This window comes from Silurus aristotelis (assembly GCF_946808225.1).
Source record: "Silurus aristotelis genome assembly, chromosome: 22".
NCBI classification, from domain to species: domain Eukaryota; kingdom Metazoa; phylum Chordata; class Actinopteri; order Siluriformes; family Siluridae; genus Silurus; species Silurus aristotelis.
In genome coordinates, this window is record NC_139595.1 from 1820383 (window position 1) to 1842882 (window position 22500).

At 40.6% G+C, this 22500-nt stretch overlaps 2 protein-coding genes and 1 long non-coding RNA gene across 3 annotated transcripts in view; 1 reads left to right on the top strand and 2 right to left on the bottom strand.

Annotated features, from left to right (window-relative positions):
• Positions 1-10375: 10375 nt before the first annotated feature.
• On the top strand, positions 10376-11409 carry LOC310717061. Its single transcript, XR_014530738.1, has 2 exons — positions 10376-10770; positions 10806-11409. It is a non-coding gene; the product is annotated as an uncharacterized lncRNA (long non-coding RNA).
• Positions 11112-16704, bottom strand: bpnt2 (3'(2'), 5'-bisphosphate nucleotidase 2). Its single transcript, XM_083524717.1, has 7 exons — positions 16015-16704; positions 14749-14908; positions 14289-14384; positions 14005-14166; positions 12578-13623; positions 11737-12532; positions 11112-11699 (listed from the first exon to the last, which is right to left on the bottom strand). Exons 1-5 carry the CDS (start codon positions 16351-16353, stop codon positions 13355-13357), a joined length of 1026 nt encoding a protein of 341 aa, XP_083380843.1. The 5' UTR covers positions 16354-16704; the 3' UTR covers positions 11112-11699; positions 11737-12532; positions 12578-13354.
• Positions 16705-17509: 805 nt separating this feature from the next.
• mffb (mitochondrial fission factor b) overlaps positions 17510-22500 on the bottom strand; it is a 5041-nt gene continuing 50 nt past the window's right edge. Inside the window, exons 1-7 of the mRNA XM_083524718.1 lie at positions 22326-22500; positions 21432-21659; positions 21057-21214; positions 20191-20279; positions 19520-19684; positions 18984-19068; positions 17510-18261 (exon numbers count right to left, since the gene is read on the bottom strand). The exon at positions 22326-22500 is cut by the window's right edge and continues 50 nt beyond it. Of these exons, the coding sequence (XP_083380844.1) occupies positions 18130-18261; positions 18984-19068; positions 19520-19684; positions 20191-20279; positions 21057-21214; positions 21432-21648 (846 nt within the window). The 5' untranslated portion in view covers positions 21649-21659; positions 22326-22500 and the 3' untranslated portion in view covers positions 17510-18129. The remainder of the gene's footprint in view (positions 18262-18983; positions 19069-19519; positions 19685-20190; positions 20280-21056; positions 21215-21431; positions 21660-22325) is intronic.

The window sequence follows — 22500 nt, forward strand, 5'->3', positions numbered from 1 at the left end:
TTCGGATATTGAACATAATCCTGCAAAACTTCCTTCAAAGGAGCTGCAGCTTTTCTCTCCGAACACTTTGCAGTGCATTAAAGCATCACTATGAGCGTCTCTCAAAGAACCAAGCTCCTGATTGGCAGCGTGCACATCATCCATCACATCTGAAAGCAGACAAGTGAGTTTTCATGTTTTAGCACCTAAAGCTTTTGGCGAGAGAACGACTGTAGAGGTGATTTCTCCGTACAAACCACTGAACGCTTAATAAATCTATTACATGGTGACGAGACAATAAAGACGACTAAGTGTCAGCTTAACGCCTTATACATTTCTCAGCCAACATGAAAGGTGCAGATTGCTTTTCCTTCCTGTTTGTCCCTGCCCAGTCAATTTTATTGACTTTACAGTTATTGTTTTCTAGATTACCCCCTCTCTCTCTCTCTCTCTCTCTCTCTCTCTCTCTCTTGATAATAACTTCCCCGGCTATCAGCATGCTCCTGTGAATAGAGTGCATAATACATCAGTCAGAAGTCAGAATAATGAGATATGAGTCATGAGACCCGTCTGCCGTCCACCTCTTCAGATCCTCTCTCAGAATCATGGGAAATTTCTAGAAGCGAACGGAAAGAGAGCCATCGATAGCACCCACACTTCCAAGTTTCGCTCTGAGGCGTAATCAGGTTATCATTTACGATAACTGCGTTAAAGTTTCTTCTGCTCGATCACATCTTCCGTTTCTTTATTCCATTTTCCGCAGATTGTACATTCTAGCATTGGAACATCGTGACGGTATTGTTCGGTTCAGCACATCATTAAATTTTTAACATCCAACTCCATTTCATTTCATCTGGAACTGAAATCTCATTAATCCTTACCTAAAATTGCCCTTAATACTGGTCAGGGGAAACATAAATACACCTTTTCTGGAAAGTTCCACAGCGTACCTGAATGCACAGAATCATGCAGATCACAAAGCAATCAGAAGAAGTCATAAGTAGTACATTACTGGAAAAAGTCCAATGTTATTTTATATAGCAAGCCCTGAGCAATAGATTTAAACGACATTAAAGAAAAAAAGATGGATAGAATGCAGTGGAAATCACAGTCACATCACAGTTGTAGCTCTGAATATTTGGTTTTACTTTAAAACTCTATTACATTTACTTCATTCTGCAAACGCCCTTATCTCAACTAAGCAGATATGGGGTTAGGGCCCTTACTCAGGGGCCCTGAAATTGCAGTGTGGTGTGGCTGGGAATTTCAATTTTTTGTATCCAAAGTTCAATTCCTTAACCACTAAGCTACGATCTCTAATTAAATACATTGATTTTAAGGATATAGTTTTGAAGTTGATAAAAAAGTTTTAATAGTCCTGATTTTTGATATTTATACATTTAAATCCCAGACGTTTAAACCACACAGAACTCTTATTTTATATAGTTGTATATTGTATAATACTTTTAAAATGTATATAATAATTTTGTGTATGATATCAATGCTAAAGATCTGAATATTTATGCAATACTATATAGGGTTTTTTAATCATTGAGAATAACACAGGCGGTCCAATCGGATGAAACATTAACAGAACATTTGGGCCTTCTGAACATCGACCGTCCGAACAAATCTCCGAAAACCCAATTGATTTCGCAGCGTCTTTTTCTTTTCTCCTTCTCACCATATTATTATTCATGCGATTTTACCATGATTAAGAAATCTTCCTCTTCCTGATGAGGCCAGGAATCGTTTTTGCATACATTTACAAGTCCTTCAAATGAGAATTTTTTGGGGAGGACGGAGTGTATTTTGTGTCCTCTTTGGACTCGCACACAGCCCTAAGGCTTCAAAAGCAACAACCTCAGAGCTTTTCATGTTTTTCTTCTCATCCATCGATAGTCCATTTTCACGTCCGGACACAATCGGTACAAGGATTACTCACACCTGCTGAACACACTCAGGCTATTTTCACCAGGGTCCTGATTCAAGTTTGGTGTTTAAATGCACCATAATTCAGGAGTTGTTGGAGTTCATGCAACATCTCAGGCTTTTATTTTCATCCAGTGTGACTTTTCCAACAGCATGATGTTCTTCCCCAAACTGTTACCACAAACCTAAAAGCACACAGTTGCATGGGATGTGTATGGATCTGATTCAATTCAACTAGGAGACCCAAACATGTTCCAGGATGTGCACAAAGCCAGTTCCATGAAGATTACATGGGTTGGTGGTGAACATGATGAATGTGAACACTGACTGCACCCCAGGCCTCCTCACTTCCTCACCTACATCACTACCTGACCTCCTGTGGCTGAATGAATCTTCACCAATCTCCACAGAAATCTAGTGGAACATCTTCTCAGAAGAGTGGAGGTTCTTATAACAGCACATGGAGATTACATGTGGAAAGAGAAAAGCTCATACGAATCATATGCTCAGGTGTCCACAAACATTTGCCTGTACAGTCAAGAGTTTAGAGTGTGTTGCAGAAGGACGGCTAGTTTTGCATGGTTTGCTAAGTCGAATATATTTGCCAAAATATATATTTTTGTGATTAGATATAATTTAAACCCTAATTGTAGCAATTATTTTATGTCAATGCCACTGAAAATCAGGTTCTGTTTGGTGATATAATTTTAAAACATTAGCTAGCTTGCTATAGGCTTTAGCATCTAGTAATAGTTCTAGCTAATCTACTGTATATTAGCTAGCTTGACATTCAAACAGTGATATTTAGCTTGACACAGTTTGCTAGCTGCCCTTGTGATAATGCAAATGTTTTTTATATGGTTTACTTTAGCCTCCTGAATATGGTTTTACTAACTGATATAATGCTAACATTGTTAGGCTTTAATAGTGTTTAGTTCATGATTTAATATTTCTATATGCTAGCATATGGACATTGATATGCAATGTTTTAAAGTCCTTTTTTTATATTTTTTTCATAATGTATACTTTAAGACACATCTGAACCACATCTGTCTCTCATAAATAAACTGATAAATAAATCAAAAGGTTTAAAGACAGTGGGGAAAAATCAGTCATGTCTAAAATAAATGTTACACACAAAACCTTTAAACAATGAAAGTCCCTGTTTACAATCATTATAATCATGTAATTGTTAGCAAGCCCCTAAATACATCTTCAGCTAAATGAGTGGCCTCTCTTGTTAGACGTTACAGGAAAATCCTCACTGCAATTAGGCTGTTTATTGGATATACTGTAGAAGGGGTGCCAATAATTTCACAAAATTAATTGTAATTCCTGGTAAAACAACTTTCCATATTGAGAAATAAAATGTATTTTTGTGTATTGTTTTAATAATTTTGCATTACCGAAAGTGGAAGTTTTACAAAACATTTATATAAATATATAAAAAATATTTTTAAAATAAAAATAAAATGGAATGTGTTAAAGCGGCAGTATGAGCTTCTAAATTTATATTTATTTATCAAATGCATTCATTTTAATTAAGGGTGCCAATACTTTTGGATTATTTGGTCGTTTCTTCCCATTTGTGATCCATAAGAAGCATTTTTACACTAAAAACAGCTCTGTGTATTACGTTTTCATGTCTTTTTGCTTCGTCTTTTCTTCAGGTTTTGTCGCTGACAGAAAATCGACGTCTTGCCGATTCAGAGAGACTTTTTTTGTCTCATGGGCAAAATGGAGGGGTGTCAAGGTCTCTCCATCTGCATCCGAGTTGCAGGCAGATGGTCTGGATAATTATTTGATGCCTGAGGAAGACAGACATGCCGACTACCACATGACGAGACGTTACGATGGAATGGAAAGGGCCTAGAGCTGGCCACAGGGGAGGGACACGCCGCGGAGGAGACGAAAACGTACACATTAGCATGTGACTGTTGTCGTCGGAGAAAAGAAAGGACGAAGAGTTTCTTTGACATTGGGCAAAGTTTCCCTCCGAGTCTTGCTCGAACTTTGCTCTCAAACTCAAACTTAAATCGCTGTGCCAAAGAGGCGAAGAAACTTCATCAGGAGCACCCTTGAAACATGCCTGCACACTTTTCTGAAAGCTTTAGGGTTCTGCATTAAACCTTTAAGGTTTCCCTAGTGAGAAACAACTGAAGAACTCTTACAGGTTGTAATAGAAAAGAATATACAAAGTTTGTTGGATAATTAAAGATCCAAAGCTGCCACAATGGGGTCCCATTAGAAACCTTTCTCATGTGGCTTCTACATGGAACATTAAAAGGTTTGGCAACCTAAGAACCCTTAAAGGTTCTATATTTCCACTTTCTACACTTGTTTTTTATGGTGCACTCGTAAGAGATCTAATTGGAAACCTTTCTGAATGTAAACCGCATTGTTGTAGGGTTCTGTACAGAACCTTGAAGAGTTTCCCCAGAAGAATAAGTGAAGAAAGTTTAAAGGAGTTTGTTCAACATTGGTGCATTTTTTGGGGATTCTTTAAAATATCACGGAACAATTAAGGGTTCCTAGAAGAGTTCTATTTAGAACCTTCAATGTTGTGACAATCTATGGAGAAAGTTTCCCATTTTACTCTAATGTTGTGCATACATTAAAGATGTGCATCTCCATTTCGGAGGCTGATGCCAGTCGCATCTCGATGCAATGGCAACAGTACGATACATTAAAGATAGATATTAAGCATCTAGCGGTGCAATACGATACGATTCACCCCATTACGATGCAGTGCGATACGATTTCCATTCATTTCAACTCAATGCAATATGATGCAAAGGATAAAATTTGATGCTCCGCGATTCGATATGGTACTGATAATCAGTGTTGGGCAACGTTACTTTTAAAAGTAACACATTACAATATTGAGTTACTCCCCAAAAAAGTAACTAATTACGTTACTTAGTTACTTTTTATGGAAAGTAATGCGTTATATTACTATTTTGCGTTACTTTTGCGTTACTTGTAGATCTTTCACGCCTTACAGGTGTAACAGGTGTAATATAGATAATTACCATTAAGAAATCAGTTATATTAGGGCAAAAGACATTTCTTAAACATTTAAAATGCTTCATTACTTCTGAGAACAATAAGATGATCGACTAACTTTTGACCACAATGCTGAACGCTTTCCAGTCGCACTTCTGTACACTGCTTTTCAATCTGCCTTCGCCGTCAGGAATGTAACTATCGTTCGTGTATATAAGGTTGAGGGTGTGGGCTGCATGCCGGTGATGTGGAGGGAGAACATACCTTTTACTGTCATCTCATAAAACATCGTGCAATTCCGTAAATATGACCTCGTCCTCATCTACATCATTCTTCATCATCAGCTTCAACATTCTGAACGCTTTCACAAAGTTCACGCTTTTATCAGTGACCGTGGCAGTTTATCTTCCCACAAAGAGCAAATGAGCTGTGAATTTGCTTTCTCTCTCTCTCTCTCTCTCTCTCTCTCTCTCTCCGCTGCGATGGCATCGTACATGTGTCTCCCACGGAAAACTTTTATTCTGAGCCGTCTGCAGTGGTGGAAAGTCTGCAAAAGTTTTCTATATTTCTGTCTCCATTTCCATATATGCAACATTATACACACACACACACACACACACACACACACACACACACACACACACACACACACACACATCTGTAGTGCTGTGCTTTGCATGCAGATGTTTTTTTTTTTTTTTAAGTTGGATTTTTTGCAGTTGACAAGAGCTTTTCACCAACACATAATCTACACTTAACCATTATTCCCTTCTACTTTTCCTCCACTATTTCAAAATAATAAGAACACTCCCATCGCAGTAATGTACACAGCTCTACCTCTGCCATGTTAATCTGTATTCTATGTGACTCTTAGGACACGTCTCGGTCTCTGTAGTGTTGTGATACGTCATATTCATGTAGCAGCAGTGATGCTGAGAGAACACGCTCGAGAAACAGTTTAGCGAAGAGAAATCAATTTATATATCAAATATCGGTCTCAAATTATTGGTCGCTTTCAAAATAATAAAAGTATAGCACATCTTATTGACGTAAAAATGTTACAAACGATGCACCGTGATACAAATGCTAAATGTACCCGATGCACACTTTTTAAAACCGATGCGTCACATCGTTAACATTTTATGCAGATGCTTCGATGCGAATCAGTGAATTTTACAACCTCTAATATGGATGAGCTCATTTCTAATCCATGGGGAATTTTTATGTGGTTTCCTATGGGCCCATTGGGCATGTAAGTCTCCTTAGCTTCCCAAAAACATTTTATTGGAGCATGTAATAAGTTATTGGTTTCTACATAGAAGTTTCCATAAAAGGGAAAAAAAAAAAAAGGATCCTGTAGTGGTTCATTGGAAAATGAAAGCTTTTAAAAAAATGACTTACTTCTGATCAGCATTAATCATTTAGTATTTAAAAATCGAATCAATCGGATATTATTATGATTCTTTTTGGGTTTCTGCGACAAAGGTTGGAGGCTGCAGTTGGACATTTGGTGCTGAGGATGAGGTTCCTTTTTGAGTCTGGTTCCTCTCAAGGTTTCTTCCTCATGAAGCTTCAGGGAGTTACAGTCGCCCATTAGGGATATTTATGAGGTCACGTTCTATTTATATCTCTAAAGCTGCTTTTGGACAACATCCATTGTTTCGATTCCTGTACAAAACAAACGGAATGATGGAATAATGATTAAAAATTGATATGTAATGAGAAATGATGACTTGTAATTACAAGATATGATCATTTCATTCTTTCGAACTGTCATCACATGATCACAGTGAGTCACTTTGTCTTTCCACAGATGGACCATTCGTGATAATAACGTAAATAGATTCGTATTAAATGCTACACAAGTCCCAGTTCGTAAATCAGCCTCTGTTTTAATTAGTCTCACTGTATCAGACGTAGGTGGGGACCGTGACGAAGGTGACAAAACAGGCATTATCATTTTCCGCATTGCCTGTTTGAAGATAATTACACCGCTGCGAGCCCTCCAGGTTTTTTTTTTCTCGTATATACAGCCTGTGACTGCCTGACTGGCGTGTTGTTATTGCCCCCAAACTCCAGCTCTGTTTGCACTTCAAAGGAAGCGTCTGTTACAGGAGGGGAAAAAAAAAAACGCAGTCACGAACGAACGAAAGACGTCAGATCTTTTTCAGGTTTTCTACAGTGGGGTGTGGATTGATTGACAGAGGTGCATTATTGAATCATAAACCATATAATTCATCCCATATATAAAAACACTACAGATATTTTAGATGGTTTTCAAATTCTAATCGAGTTTGATGTCGTTCAGCCGACGGAGCTCCATCGCACAAACATCTGGCTTGTGACTTGCGCTGAAAATGACACTTTTTTGTGAATAGATTTGGAGACACAGAACAATCACAAAAAACGTTTTGACTTTTTTTTGGTTCGATTATTAATGGTTCCTCAAACAGTGGTTTTATTTAAGGCCTTTTTCAGATACGGAAAAGTATTAACGGGTTTTTAATTAACTAATATGTAATAAACATTCAATGCTTGCTAACGTTTGTTCAATGGAGAACCTGTTATCATATGGGTTCTACATGCAACATTAGCAGGTTCTGCATCCAAAGGTTCTACACATGGTGCACACTAAGATCCTCTGAAAGAGAGGAACCTTTCTGATTGGTAACTGCTGATGGAGAACATTTAAACGTTTACCACAGTGCTCTTTTTGGGGTTCTTCAAAGGATAAACAGATGATTATGGGCTTTTTCGCTTTGATTTATTGGAAATGTTTCTGATTTTTAAGGTTAAAGACCTTTTGAGAACTTCTACAGAAAGAAACAACTGAAGAACTGTTAGTCGAGGAGAATGTAGGGTTCTCCTAAAACATTTAAAAGTTTCCCATAGTTCAGTTTTTGGGTTCTTTAAAAGATAAATGGACAGTTCAAAGCTCTTATCTTCCTAAAAGTGTTTTATTGGAACTGGGTATTATTTTTAAGGATGTAGATCAATTCTTCCACTGAGAGGAACAACTGAAGAACTCTTAAGGGTTTGAAATATAAAGAATCTCGTATGGGTTCAACAAGATTTTTCAATCAAAGAACCATTAAAGGTTCTACATTTAGTAACAGTGGACTGGCGAACTTAGAGCCTCAGAGTTCTTACTGCCCATCCAGAGAAACTAAACGTTTATAGCTTTTATCTCATTTTTAGGAGTGTGTTCTCCATTAGCCAGAACTGATGGACATTAAGAAAGTGTACTTTCTATGACACTTGACCACAGAATCACTTTTACAGAAGAGCATAAATCCATCCTGGTTTACAAGGTTCAGGACTAGGTGTAATAAGAGTACTAAGTGTTGAAGATGAAGGTGAGTTCATGAAGATTAAGGACCATGTCCACACTGAGACTGACGTTTTCACACAACAAAAACAAAGCAAAAACATAGGATAGTTTTTCTGTTCTTGTTTCGAGTCAGCCGGTGAGTCAGACACCCAGGGGAAGTTCGTTCCACCACCCGGGTGCAGGACAGAGATGAATCGTGATGCGTGACTTCCTCGTGCCCTGAGAGACGGTGGGTTTAATCGAGCAATGCGAGCGGTTCAGAGGGAGTGTGGTGCCACTCAGAGGGGTGTGATGAGTGCTTCGAGGCTACTCACCTCACCCTCATCGATATCCCATCTACCAAGTTCAACTTCTCTCAACTTTGTCGCATCGACGCAATTCAAGCACATGACCAGTTCTATTCATAGGAGACATTAGCATTAGCGTGACATGCGAGCGCTAGTTTCTTGATTTCTTCATTACAACATCAGGAGATTTTGTCCACACAGGTGCCAGTCAGGTGTTTGTTCAGTTCTTCGTCAAGTCAAGACTGGACTACTGTAACACCTGGCAGATCTGCTTCTGAGAGACATTTGACCTCTGCATCTGATCCAGAATGAAGCTGTATGACTCGTTTTCAACCTTCCTGCAAGTTCTACCAAACCATCATGTTGCTTCGCTCCCAAATTCTGGCTTCCAGTTTTCAAATGCCATCTTCAAACCTATCTGGTTTAGATGTGAAGTAGTTCTACAAGGCCATGCATTTTTTTTTGGACTGAATTCCTGGTCTCCTCACCTCACCTACATCAGTACCTGACTTTACCAAAACCCTTGTGGACGAATGTAATCTCACACAAATCTTCACAACATCTCAGGAAACATCTTCCCAGAAGAGTGGAGCTTATCATAAGAGTCGGGAATAAATGTGGAATGGGATGTTTAAAAAGAAGCACATACAAATCTTATGTTTAGGTGTCCACAAACTTTTGGCCCAAGTGTGCATGTTGATTAGCATAACGCACACTCAAGCCCTCATTCGGTACACTTTATAACAAGACGTGTGAGTGCTTCCATTCTGCATTTCTTCAAAAGACCACAATTCTTCAGGTCCAAACGGCTTTGCGGTGTTCTCTCTCTCTCTCTCTCTCTCTCTCTCTCTCTCTCTCTCTCTCTCTCTCTCTCTCTCTCTCTCTCTCTCTCCTTTATTCAATACTGAAACGTTTCTGAACAAAACCCTTTTTGCTTTTTGAGCTTCTAAAATCCATCTTGATGATGATGACTTTCTCACACAAGCTGTCTATTACACTCATGTGATAAGAGCCTGGTCTCCACACCTTCCAAAACAAAGACATCAAAATTCCACTTGCGTCATTTCCTGATCGTTTTAACGAACACTGAAGGATTTGTGTAGCGAGAACGAACTCAAGAAACTTTTTTACCTTCTAATTTTGAGCAGAAAACTGCATTCAGACAAACATCAGCCCACAGAGCTGCTCCTCTCAGATCTTTTATTTGTAGATCCTTCTTCAAACGAACTGATCTGAAGAGCAATATAAGAACTAGCATTCACTGTTACTATGGAAACGATGATTTTAAAACCAGTGTTCGCTGTTACTATGGAAACGATAATGATTTTAGAACCAGTGTTCGCTGTTACTATGGAAACGATGATTTTAAAACCAGTGTTCGCTGTTACTATGGAAACGATAATGATTTTAGAACCAGTGTTCGCTGTTACTATGGAAACGATAATGATGTGTTCGCTGTTACTATGGAAATAATAATGATTTTCGAACCAGTGCTCTCTGATACAATTTAAACAATATTGATTTTAGAACAAGTGTTGAATGTTACTATGGAAACAATATGGATATTAGAACAAGTGTTCAGAGTTACTATGGAAACGACATGGATATTGTGTTTGCTGTTACTATGGCAATGACATGGATATTAGAACCAGCCATCACTGTTACTATGGAAACGATAACGATATTAGAACTAGCATTTGCTGTTACTATGGAAACGGTATGGAGCATGAAGGACATGAAGTTGACGTGTTTGGTGACTGTATCAAAGTGTAGCTTTGAGGAAAAAGTATTAGCCCCCTAAAAATAAAAATGAATGGTGGTTTAGGGAGGGGGGAGGTGGCAACAGTTTGTGAAAAGCAACAAAGTTTTCAGCGTAAACAGAAAAGCGACAGAAAGTAAACCTGCCCAAACCGCTACACTAAAACCTCCACATGGCGCTAATAGGAGGCGGCAGTTTTACCGAGCGCGCGCGCGCGCAGCACGACGCCACCTGCCGAGACCGAATTAATGCAAACGAGATCCTCGAGCTCACGAGCGAATCTGCACGTGTTCTGCTTCAACATCGCTACGATGCGCTCATAAAAAATAAAGAAGCTGAAGCGCTTTTCGGTTGTTTATAAGAAACAGGATGAATTCCTAAATTAGAAAACGCATTAATATTCGGATTTTACAGAAATTCTGGCTTCTCATTGGTCGAACAGCAGCTTATAGATTATATTAACGTGCTGCGCGAACGTCGTATCGTTTTTATAGCGACAGCACGTCTAAAGCTGCGTATAAACGTGTCAAGTTTTCAGGTAAGGAGTCTCCAGTTTCAGGAGTTTACATCAGTCAGAAGCTGTAAATTTGGGTTTTTCACTCATGTTTAGGACGGAGGAGGAGAAGGATGTAACTATAAACGAATAAAAAGCAACAGTGTCAATTGATCCTGGTACGTGGAAACGCAGTTCTTCTGCGCCCTCTAGTGCCCAAATCGAGCAGGTTCATCCCTGTGGAAAGATTCAGTTCAGTTTATTTCAGCTGTTCTGTTCAAACACTTCATCTAAAAAAAAAGTGGGTCCATCAGTTCCGAGAAATTCAAGACCACCAACAAAAAGTTGCTCTTTATTTCAATGCAAAGAAATGAATGAAATACTTCACTCAGAGCGAACAGAGCCCATGCAGGAGTTGAACAGCAAACCACTTTTAGTGATCGTGTGCTGTGTTTACACACGTTTTCATGCAGGAGGGTGGAGGGGAAGGAGCCACTGGGACCATGGCCAGGGCACTAGGCAGATGTCTAGACGTCCCAAAAAGGGCTTGTTACACGTGCTACATTAAACCCACAACTGTTCGTTTGTCCGCTGTTTAATTACGAAATAAAAATAAAACACACACTGAAAATATTACACCCGCTCAAAAGAAAAAAAAAATCATAAACTGTTAAACATTTACAACTGAGGAGACTGAAGGAAGAGTTCAGCAGAAAAAACCCACACATTTCACGTCATTCTGTTGAAAGGCTACAGGAAGTGGATCAGCGAGTCGTGTTTGAGATCATCTGAGCTGGAGAGAAGTCAGGAACAACACCGGACTACGGTACTAATAGACTTTGATGAACAAATCATCACGTGTTTACACGCGCCGTTCAACTCATGTACGATTCCGCAAACCGTTCGCCGTTGCTATGGAAACGATAGAAATAATAGAACCAGGGTTCACTGCTGCTATGAAAATGATAGCGATATTAGTGTTAGTGTTCGCTGGTACTTTGGAAGCAAGAAGGATTTTAGAACCAGCATTGGCTGTTACTATGGAAACGCTTAGCATATTAGAACCAGTGTTCGCTGTTACTACGGGAACGATAATGATTTTAACATCCCCGTTTGCTGTTACTGTAGAAGCGATAACGATATTACAAGTGTTCGCTGTTACTATGGAAACGATGAAGATATTAGAAACGGCGTTCGCTGTTACTATGGAAACGATACGGGTATTAGAACCAGTGTTCGCTGTAACTATAAAAACGATAGCGAAATAGAAGCGGTGTCCGCTGTTACTATGGAAACTATAATGATCAGAACGAGCGATCGACGTTACTGTGGACCCGATACGGAGATCGGAACCACATCGTTCGCTGTACGAGTCCCTGCAGATTGTTTGCTGTTACTATGGAAACGCTAGCAGTGTAGAACCGTAGTTTGCTCTTACTATAGAAACGATAAGGATATTAGAACCAATCAGAATGAATAATTCAGCAGCTCTGTGACGACTTCCTGTTATCTATGAACACGTACTGATCTTCACCTCAGCTGAACATCTCGGAGAACCAGAATCCAGAAGGAAGCAGGATGCGGACGCAAATACGTTTCCACTGTAAACACTGTATCATGTCCGTTTTAGTGACACACCTGACCTGTGTATGTTAAACTCACACACACACACACACACACGCACGCGCGCGCGCGCGCGTCTGATACTGAAATCAGGGTGGACACTTGACCTTGTAGCGCTTTCGCTTCTCCGCACGTGACGAGGCTGCAGATGTAGTCCAAAAGTATACGGACACCCAGTTTTTCCAGCTGTGCTTTGGGACGCAGTGTGGAAGTTCAAAGAGGAGCACACGCTCGGGAGTCCACAAACTTTTGGCTGCATGTTGCATCTAAAAGAGTTGCAGTCTGGGGATTTCATAACACCATAATGTTATATTTAAAATAAAGAATATATAAATACCCTAACGTTTTATGCTCGAGTACGCAGGGACGCATCAATACATCAATAAAAGACGGAAAACCGAAGCCACTGCAAAGAAAAGGAATCTCCTGATCATAGCAAAAACCTGATGAAACATAGAAACGTATATATTTAATGGCGACGGATGTAAAGCGAGTGCACCTACAGACTGCAGGATGCGAGAGCAGGTCAGTTGAGCGAGCACTTAGCACCGAGACGCTCGTAAGTCCGTCTGGGTGCGGAGACAGCATGAAAAAAGTCTTCTGACTTTCCGTTAAAGATCCTGTTTAAACGACAAAGCGAAAGAACGAGGCTCCTGATTGGTTAATGCTAATTAGGTATCCAGGATCGATGCACCTCTGCTAGCATGGACACCTACAGACCAGATGCTACTCAGGATCAGGGGAACTAAAGTCTGGAGATAAAGAGTAAACGACGCGGCCGTGCCGTCCGTGAACTGCCTCTCATCGAAGATTACTCCGGGAGAAGAGCGCCGTTAAACGCTAAGAATGTGCCGAAGCTCACGTGTCTGCGTGTGGAACGCCGGTTGTGCGTTCCGTCTCCGGTTCCCGAGCGTTCCAGTCTGCGGTACCCTGACCCGTCTTGGTCAGTTTTTGTTCTGCTCCCAGGCCGGCAGCTTTTGCACCACGGCGTCGTGGTCGATGTTGATGGTGGCGAGAACGCCGCCGGGGTTCTTCTCTGAGCCCGAGTAATCGATATCCTCCCCCTTCAGCGTGGTCATGTGACCACCGAGCGCTTTCAAAATGGCGTTACCGGCGCAGATGTCCCACTTCTTAATGTAGGTCACGTGGATGTACATGTCTGCCTTCTCATACTCATCATCGGAAACGTCCAGAAGGGCGAGAACTTTATATCCTGAGAGAGAGAATGAGAGCGAGAGATAAAAAAAGACAGACAGAAGGGGAGATGTTGAGTGTAGAACCTCATGATGTACTTTTTATCGCGTTACAGTTATATTTAGGAAATATCCCTGACCCACGTCGCGTTACTACGGAAATGCTAATGAGCTGCTGCTACAGAGATCCACACTGACCAATCACAAGCCAGAATCCGGACGCTCTGTATAAAATAGGTGGTAGACATCGTCCCAGCATCCCTGGTTGCCATGACAACCGATACATTCTTATAAATATTTTTAATAGCATTATATTTGTATATTTTGAGGGTGTGTGTGAGAGAAAACAGAAGAGGCTAAAAAAAAAAAAGGACAATGAGAGAAAAGGAAAGCTGCAGCACCTGCGCCCCCTGCTGGTATGATGTCGGTGTTGTTCCCGAATGCCTGCTGAATGAAGCCTTTGACCTTGCCTGCGTGCGAGCGCGACACGATGACCTTGGGGGCGTTGGCGTTGTAGGAGTCTCGCGGTGCCACGTTCGCTCCTCCGCCCACCATCGCCCATGCTGAGAAACACGAGAGGAACATGAGAGGAACCACCAAGAACAAGGACAATGAGAAGAAATGTCAATGGTCACATGACTACTGGTGTTTACACACACACACACACACACACACACACACACACCTGTGAAGCCGGTGAAAGGTTTATGGATCACACCTACAACAGGTTCCCCGTTCACAGCCACACACACCATCGTCGTCACGTACTTCCTTAAGTTTTCTGTATGAAGGAGAGAGAGAGAGAGAGAGAGAGAGAGAGAGAGAGAGAGAGAGAGAGAGAAGGAAAGAGAGACAGACAAATAAACAGGCAGAACGAGAAAAAGAGCGAGGAAAGAAAGAGACACAGAAAGGAGAGAGAGTGAGAGAAAGAGAGAGAGAAAGAGAGAGGGAGAGAGAGAAAGTTTGAGAGGGCGGGGCTTCACCAGGACATTCTACATAGTTTGCGTTACAAGGTTTTTTTTTATGTTGATAAGCATTCAGGTACAATTACATCAAAAACAACACACACACACACACACACACACACACACACACACACACACACACACACACACACACACACACACACACACACACACACACACCAGTGTACTCCTGCGTGGCGTCGAGTGGATCGATCCACACTGTTACGCTCTCAGCAGGAACGACTTTGCCCTCCGGGATCTTCGTCTGCACCTCACTCGGGATGTTCCGACTCCACACCGTCGCCTCGCCGTCCGAGTTATCGTGTTCCTCAGAGTTCACCTGAACACCACACACACACACACACACGTGGAGTGGACCACGTTACTGCTTCAGAACTCTGATTGGTCGAAATGGTGTTATTAATCTTCAGTAACCCTGTAAAACCCAGTGTGGAAACATCTACTGTCTCACTGCTGAGATGTTCAGTGAACCTTTATAGAAGGAGTCTCCATTGTCGGAGGAGAAGCTGCAGTGAAGCAAACACACAACACACACACACACACACACACACACACACACACAAGCTCCGCTGTTCCTCTGCATTTGATTAAATCAAACTTAAATGGTACAGTCGGCTTTTTAGCGAGCTGCTGAAGCTGGTCATGACACGAGTCTTGTGTGAATAAATACTACACTGTTTAAACACACACACACACACACACACACACACACACACACACACACACACACACACACAGTAGGAGCTTTGTGCTGTTAAAATACGTCTCATGTTACTGAGTAAACCCTCTGTGCAACTCAGACACTGTGTGTGTGTGTGTGTGTGTGTGTGTGTGTGTGTGTGTGTAGACTGTGTTTCGCTGTAAATGTGAGTGTGTTTCTTTTAAAACACAGCAAATATCAACGGTGTGCTTCAACACAGCGATTAAGAACAGCTGCTGTTTCACTTTTCAGCACCACATTCTCTTCTTTCTTTCTTTCTTTCTTTCTTTCTTTCTTTCTTTCTTTCTTTCTTTTTTCCCCCTTCTTGATTATGATTTTTTTTTTAATTATTACTTTGTTTATTATTTTAAGTATATAGTAAATAACAGCTGTTGCATCACACACATTATTTTAGAAGTTAAGACAAAACCTGTGTCCTGGAGACTTCAGAAAACTGTCACAAAGAGACTCGTACACACGCAGTGAAGGTTATAGAGATGAGGTTAAAGGTGAGCTGAGAATGAATTGGGTATTAACTGAGATTAGAATCAGATGTGATAGGATGAGATGAGCTGAGAATGATCTGAGAGTGGTCTGAGATTAGGCTGAGAGTGGTCAAATGATCTGAGAATGAGAGAATGAGCTGAGAGTGGTCTAAGAATGACCTGAGAGTGGTCTGAGATGATCTGAGAGTGGTGGTGGTGAGTGCTGATGCTGAACCTCACCTGGAGGTAAGGGTACGTGTTTGTGATCAGGTAGTACATCTTCCTGTGCGAGTTTAAATCCCCCATGGTGAGCTTCTCTGAGGCTCCTTCTTTGGTTTTGCCCTTGGATTTCTCCTCCAGCGTGTCCTCCATGCGGATGCGCTTCACCTCCCAGCCTCCCTGCACCGCAGCCTCTATGGACAAGGCGAGGAGATCCCTCAGGTCCACCGTCTTCCTCTGCCTGAAAGCGGCCAGTCTGCTGGACAGGACCCCGGAGTACAGGTGGTACAGGAGGCCGAGCCCGAGCAGGCAGAACACCGCCACACCAAGCGGGGACAGCCGGATCCCCATGGGCGCCATGGCACCGCCTGGAAGCTGGAACTAACCGCAGATAATCGTGAAGATGATTCGGATCTCAGATCGCGATAAAAAACCCGGCGTGTGTGTGTGCGCGCTAACTGCTTCTCCCTCTCACTTCCATTACATCCGGGTTTTATTACACGCTTCCTGCTCGCGACTACAAGATCGGAACTTCCGTTATGGTCTCGGGATCATTCATTATCCACCACAGCGATACATTTACCAGATTATCCCCCCCAAACCGACTTGAGTCCCGCAGCGACACACAAACCCACGTCTACGCTTGACCTGCTACACACACACGCACACACAACGACCCCTTCCGGGTCACACCCGGAAGCGACAAACCCGGAAGTGAGAACATTTTCGCCTTTGACACGCATTAGGAAATATTTAAACATCAAATTTTTAAAAGACTAAATATCTGAATCAAATTTTTAAAAGACTAAATATTCTGGAATTCGTCAGAATGTAAATGTAACACACATAATACCAATAAAACGTATATAACAATGCGCTCTTTTGGACGCCTTATCGTTTCCATGGTAACAGCTCTCTCACACCCAAGATGGCGTGTGAGGATTCGCTGTAGTTTTATTTAAGACCTTTCATTTCTTTCTTTCTTTTAGGATTTACGTCCACTCATTCTTCACTTGCATACTGTCTTTACTTTACTCTCATTCCTTCTTTAATTACTAAATTTTGTCAGCACGTGCCTTAATTCTTTCTTTCTTTCACCCCTTACATGTATTCATTCATCCATCCATTCTTTCTTTTCTTACATTCTTTTTTACATTTCACTTCCTCAATACTCACTTGTTTTCTTTCAACAGTATTATTTTCTAAATTAGTATATAACATTCTTTCCCTCCTTCATTTTCTTTCATCTTCTCTTCATTCTTTCATCTTTCTTTAGCACTGAATATTTTTGTCAGTATTTATTTCCTTTCTTTCTTTCTTTCTTTCTTTCTTTCTTAATTATTTTTCTTTTACCACTTAATGTTCTTTTCAGTATTTAATTACATCTTTCTTTTTTTCTCTTTCAACACCTCATTCACTCATTTGGATTCTGATTGGAGTCGTCAGATGTTAAACAAACAAGTTTCCATACAAACAAACACCAAAAAACGTGTGTGTAATCAATGACATGGACACGTTTTCAGTAAAGAGCTGTTTATTGAACATTTTGGAGTCTCCAGTGTCTGTGTTTCGTAACAGTCAGAGGTGAAGTGTTACAGTCTCGAACAGAGGGACAGAGCGTTTATAGCTGCTACAACGTCAGTAAGAACAGGACGCCGGTTGGGTCGCAGACGTTCAACAACGTTAAAATTATAAACGGATAGAAACCAGTTTCGTTAGATGTTGACGCTGATTGGTTCCTGTAACAAAACCTCCTAAAGTGGTTTATTTTCAATGAATGATGTCACAGTTGTGAACACGTTGCTGTTTTGAACACAATCGTTGGCACTAATCACCTTCAGGAAGTGATTCATTTGGTACACAAACAATTACATACAAGTTTGAGTACATGAAAGTCATATAACTACTGTTTACTTAAAACTATTGGCACCCTCTCATTTTTTTTTTTTTGTTTTGTTCGTTAAATGCTAATCTGAAATGTTCTTTTTAAATTTTATGCTAACTTTGCTATCAGGTCCGAGTTTAGACTTTATGCAGAACATCTGAGTGAAAGTATATATTCACAAAACGAAGATGTGAGTTTCTGATTAAATGCAGCCTGAGATTATGAGAGGAAAGAGGCGACGGCTCCGGAGCTCAGCGGCGTACCCACATCCACGTGTTCACCAGCCAGAGGGCGACGCTGAGGGAGTACACCACCATCTCACGCCTGGCTCTCTCTTTGTTCTCCTGCTCCAGAACCTGCAGTCTACGGTTCAGTTTCACAATCTGGATCACAACCACATCACAAGAGCACATCATCATACAAGTGTTAGATCATCGTGGTTACAGGACACACCCTTCCACAGACATGGTGTCGCGTGCTGGAAGCGGAGCTAACGATCGGACCAATCAGCATTGTTTGAGATTGCAGCCAGGAAAAGGGGGTGGAGTCACAGCTGATTTGTGCCGTTTTATAAAAAATTATAGTTTGCTAAATATATTCTCGTTCTCTTTTTCTTTTTTTCATTCTACCTTCTTGAATTAGATTCATTTTTTCTTTCATTCTGCACCAATTTTTTTCTTTCATTACTCAATTTAATCCTTTTTTTTATCACTTAATTGTTCTGTACTTTCTTTCTTTAGATCTCAAGATTTTTTCCTCTCAATTCTTTCTTTCTTTTTTATTTGCTGCACTTAATTCTTTCATTTCAAATTTTTTTTTTACTTATTTTTCTTTCTTCCTTTTAACCATACTTTCTTTAATTAAATCTCTGTCTTTTTTCCAAATGAACTATGCTCTGTAGAAATGGTGAAGATCAAATCTAATCTAATCAACTCAAATCTAATCACGCTCAACAAAAATGATTGTTGTTGTCACAGTGCCTTTGGATTGAAAACAAAAAATTTGATTTTACAATACATCAACCCTTAACTCTGACCCCATCCCTGACCCCTGACCCCAGCTGTGTCTCTGTGGAAAAAGGGGGAAACACAGAGCGAGTTCGTACCTGCCGCCTCAGTGCCGGGGCGTCGCCTAACACCAGGTCATCAGGAGCACCTTCCAAACTAGTGTCTTGTGTCACAAGTGCAGTCCTGAGACAGAAACCAGGAGAACAGGGTGTGGATTTTTATCATGGGAGAACATTTCAGAAACATGTGCATGAATTCCCTTCGGAAGGAGTCTCCAGTGTCAGTGCTTTAGATTTTCTGACTGAGGGACAGAGGGTTTATAGCTGCTACAATGTCAGTAATATATAAAATATTCTAAATGGCTATATAGTGTAAATATTCTGTGTTCATGGAATAAACTTTTAGACACTTACATTTTTGACTTTCGTTTTCTTTGTGTGTCATTTGGGAACAGAGCAAGAAGTTGCCCAGAAACCAAAAACCCCTCATGATGATTTTTGGGTAAATTCTACATCTGCTCTCAACATATGACTTAAAATCAGTTAGGTTTATCTTCTGCAACAGGCGTCTGGATATTATCTAGTGGTGTTTGTGATTGTGATCGTCAGTTTTCAGCTCTTATAGTCACAGTCACCTGCGGTGCGAGTCGTCCAGCATGGCCAGGACGTTCTCGTAGGCCCGGCGTGTGGTGAGCTGGATGTAGGAGATGACTCCCCCCACCGTGCCCATTCTCGGCCAGTCCTCGGGGGACACGAGAGGGGGACAAACGCGGATGGGAGCTCTGGGAGACAGGCTCACGCTGGGTGGAGGAAGCAGATGAGGAATTAGCGCTAAACACACTAATGCTAACAAACTTGCTTTTGTTTGGTTGACCAATTTATGTCATACGGTCAAAATTATTGGGACACCTGACATTTCCAGTCATATGTGGCTCAAACTGTAGGAGGCACACAATAGTATACTTCACTAGGAGACCCAAAGAAGATCTGCTTTACATGGGTTGCAGGTGTGTGGAAGATCATGCGTGCCCTGCTATAGAGCTCAAACAGTGTTGAACACCTTGGGAATGGATTTTTCATCCTGACTTCACCCAACATCCCTGAAATCTCATCACCCAAAATCCTTGGAATGAATAAAATCTCACAAATCTCCACAAATTCTGGTGGAAAGTCTTCCAAGAAGAGTGAAGGTTAATTCTAACAGAACATGTGGAACACATACAAAAGGAATTTTAAGGTCAGGTGTCCACAAACTTTTGGCCTTGTTTTATTGTGTATCATCAGTCTTTTTTTTTGTTGTTCTCACGTGTCGTATTTGGCGACCTGGCCGTTGTGATGCGCTCTCGAGGTCTCGCTGAAGCATCGTTCACGCCGGGCTCTTGTGCGAGGGCGAATCTTCACGGATAGAAAGAGAGAAAAAATATTATAAATCAAATCTTTTCACTTTTAGATTTAAAAAATTTCAATTTGTGCAGCTTGTCCTTCGTCCAATCTCTGTTATATCCAGTCCATCAAATTTATCCAATCTACCTCAATATCTAGTTGAGCTTTTTTCTCATCAGGTCTCTATAGGTTAGGTATCATCCAATCTCGATCACTTCTTCTGAATCCGATCTCTAACAGCTCTTTTTCTCATCCAATCTCTATCACTTCTTTATCCGATCTCTAACAGCTCTTTTTCTCATCCAATCTCTATCACCTCTTCGGTATCCGATCTCTAACAGCTCTTTTTCTCATCCAATCTCTTTCACTTCTCCTGTATCTGATCTCTAACAGCTCTTTTTCTCATCCAATCTCGATCACCTCTTCTGTATCCGATCTCTAACAGCTCTTTTTCTCATACAATCTCTGTCACTTCTTCTGTATCTGATCTCTAACAGCTCTTTTTCTCATCCAATCTCTGTCACTTCTTCTGTATCCGATTTCTAATAGTTCTTTTTCTCATCCAATCTCTATGAATTCTGTATCCGATCTCTATCAGTTTCTTCTCATTCAATCCAATAACGGTTTTAGCGTGTCTAATCTTAACCACATCTGATCGGATTTCTGTAGTCTTACATCCTCCAATCTCTTCTATCGTTTCTTCCTCATCCAGCGTCATTTAGAAAACCCCCCATAAAAACTGATTCAGGCCTCATCACACAGATGTGGTAGGTTAATACAGTTCTTCACCTGAGAGGGTCCTGGGAGCTGCTCAGTCTCCAGGAAGTCCAGAGGCTGGTCTTGGAGCGTGAGGACATGAGGAGGAGCCTTCAACTCCACACTCTCCACCGGGATGGACTGGATCAGATCGAGCTCTCGTGGCCTGAAGTGAGGATCGTTTTCGTCTCCTATGGAAAAGAAAATGTGGACGGTTCAGAAGATAAAAAAGAGTTGCTTCTGGTTTACTTTCTCTTCATCATGACTATTTTGATTTGTGACTAATTCAATTGATAAGATTCTTCAGAACATCTCAAATTTGATTCGATTCACAGAGCGACACAGAGACCTGAGATATTTAAAACGGACTCGCCAGATAAATCCGTGAGCCGAATGTGGAACAAGTACCTGCTACTACGATCCTGTCCGGAACCTGCATCATGGTGCAGTGGGATTCCTCGGGGAACGGTAGAAGCTGGTCAATGGGCGACTCCGCGCCGACTTTCAGCCTCTCTGGGATTCTCATCTGCTGGTTGATTTCCTCTGTGTAGTCCAGCTCGTAGTGAGCACGGTTCACTTCAGCCATATAGGCAGTGACTGCGCAGTCCAGGTCTGCTTCGTGCATTTCCTAAACCGCTGCGAGATTCACACGATGTAAAGATGTACAAAGCAATACACCGATACGGTTTCGTTATCACGATAAATAATGTTGAGATAAACAGAACAAAATATCATTTTTATTAATTTCCCAAAGACACGCCAAACCATTTATCCGTTTATTGTTACGTTTAAACTGAACGAATCAACCGACCCGAATAGAGAATTCAACAGATTCGAATTGTGTGTTTTGGAAAAGAAAAATCCGGTCAGGAGTTAATAATATTGAATAATTATTATGATTTATTAAATAACAAATTATCGATTTATTACAAATTACATTATTATTACTATTATTAATATGTAATATATTTAAAATATGACACATACATTTAAATGATACAGAAAATGTATAAATTAAATCCAGATAGTTATTAGGAGGCCAGATTTGATGTTTACATTAAATATAAATCAAATGTTAAATTCGATTTATTTTGTTTATTTCTGTTACCTTTCATCTGGCTAATTATGAAAAAATAAATACAAGATAAATTTAAGGTTAGATATTCAGGTCATAATTTATGATCAGGATTAACATTTATTATTATTATTATTATTATTATTATTATTATTATTATTATTATTATTATTATGCTTGAAACAATGACGTCACTCGTGACCGTTGAAGGTGCTTAAGCTAATTACCTGCTAGCGTCACTGATGCAGCCCGGATCCTGATGGTTTCTGGTGCTTTCGGTTTTTACATGTCTGAACCGTCTCTTATCCGAATTATTTAATAAACTAAATCAGCAGGTTGGTCGGGATTATTTTTTATCAACATGTAAATCCTGAAGCTCTAAAATGCACATCCATCATTATA

What these genes read in the sequence shown, in the direction of transcription:
- bpnt2 (XM_083524717.1), bottom strand. Translation starts at nt 16,353, where the DNA reads ATGGCGCCCATGGGGATCCGGCTGTCCCCGCTTGGTGTGGCGGTGTTC. An exon ending in ACCTTTCACCGGCTTCACAG is followed by an intron (nt 14,167 to 14,288) that starts GTGTGTGTGTGT and finishes CGTGTTTCTCAG; the next exon opens with CATGGGCGATGGTGGGCGGA. An exon ending in CATACCAGCAGGGGGCGCAG is followed by an intron (nt 13,624 to 14,004) that starts GTGCTGCAGCTT and finishes TCTCTCTCTCAG; the next exon opens with GATATAAAGTTCTCGCCCTT.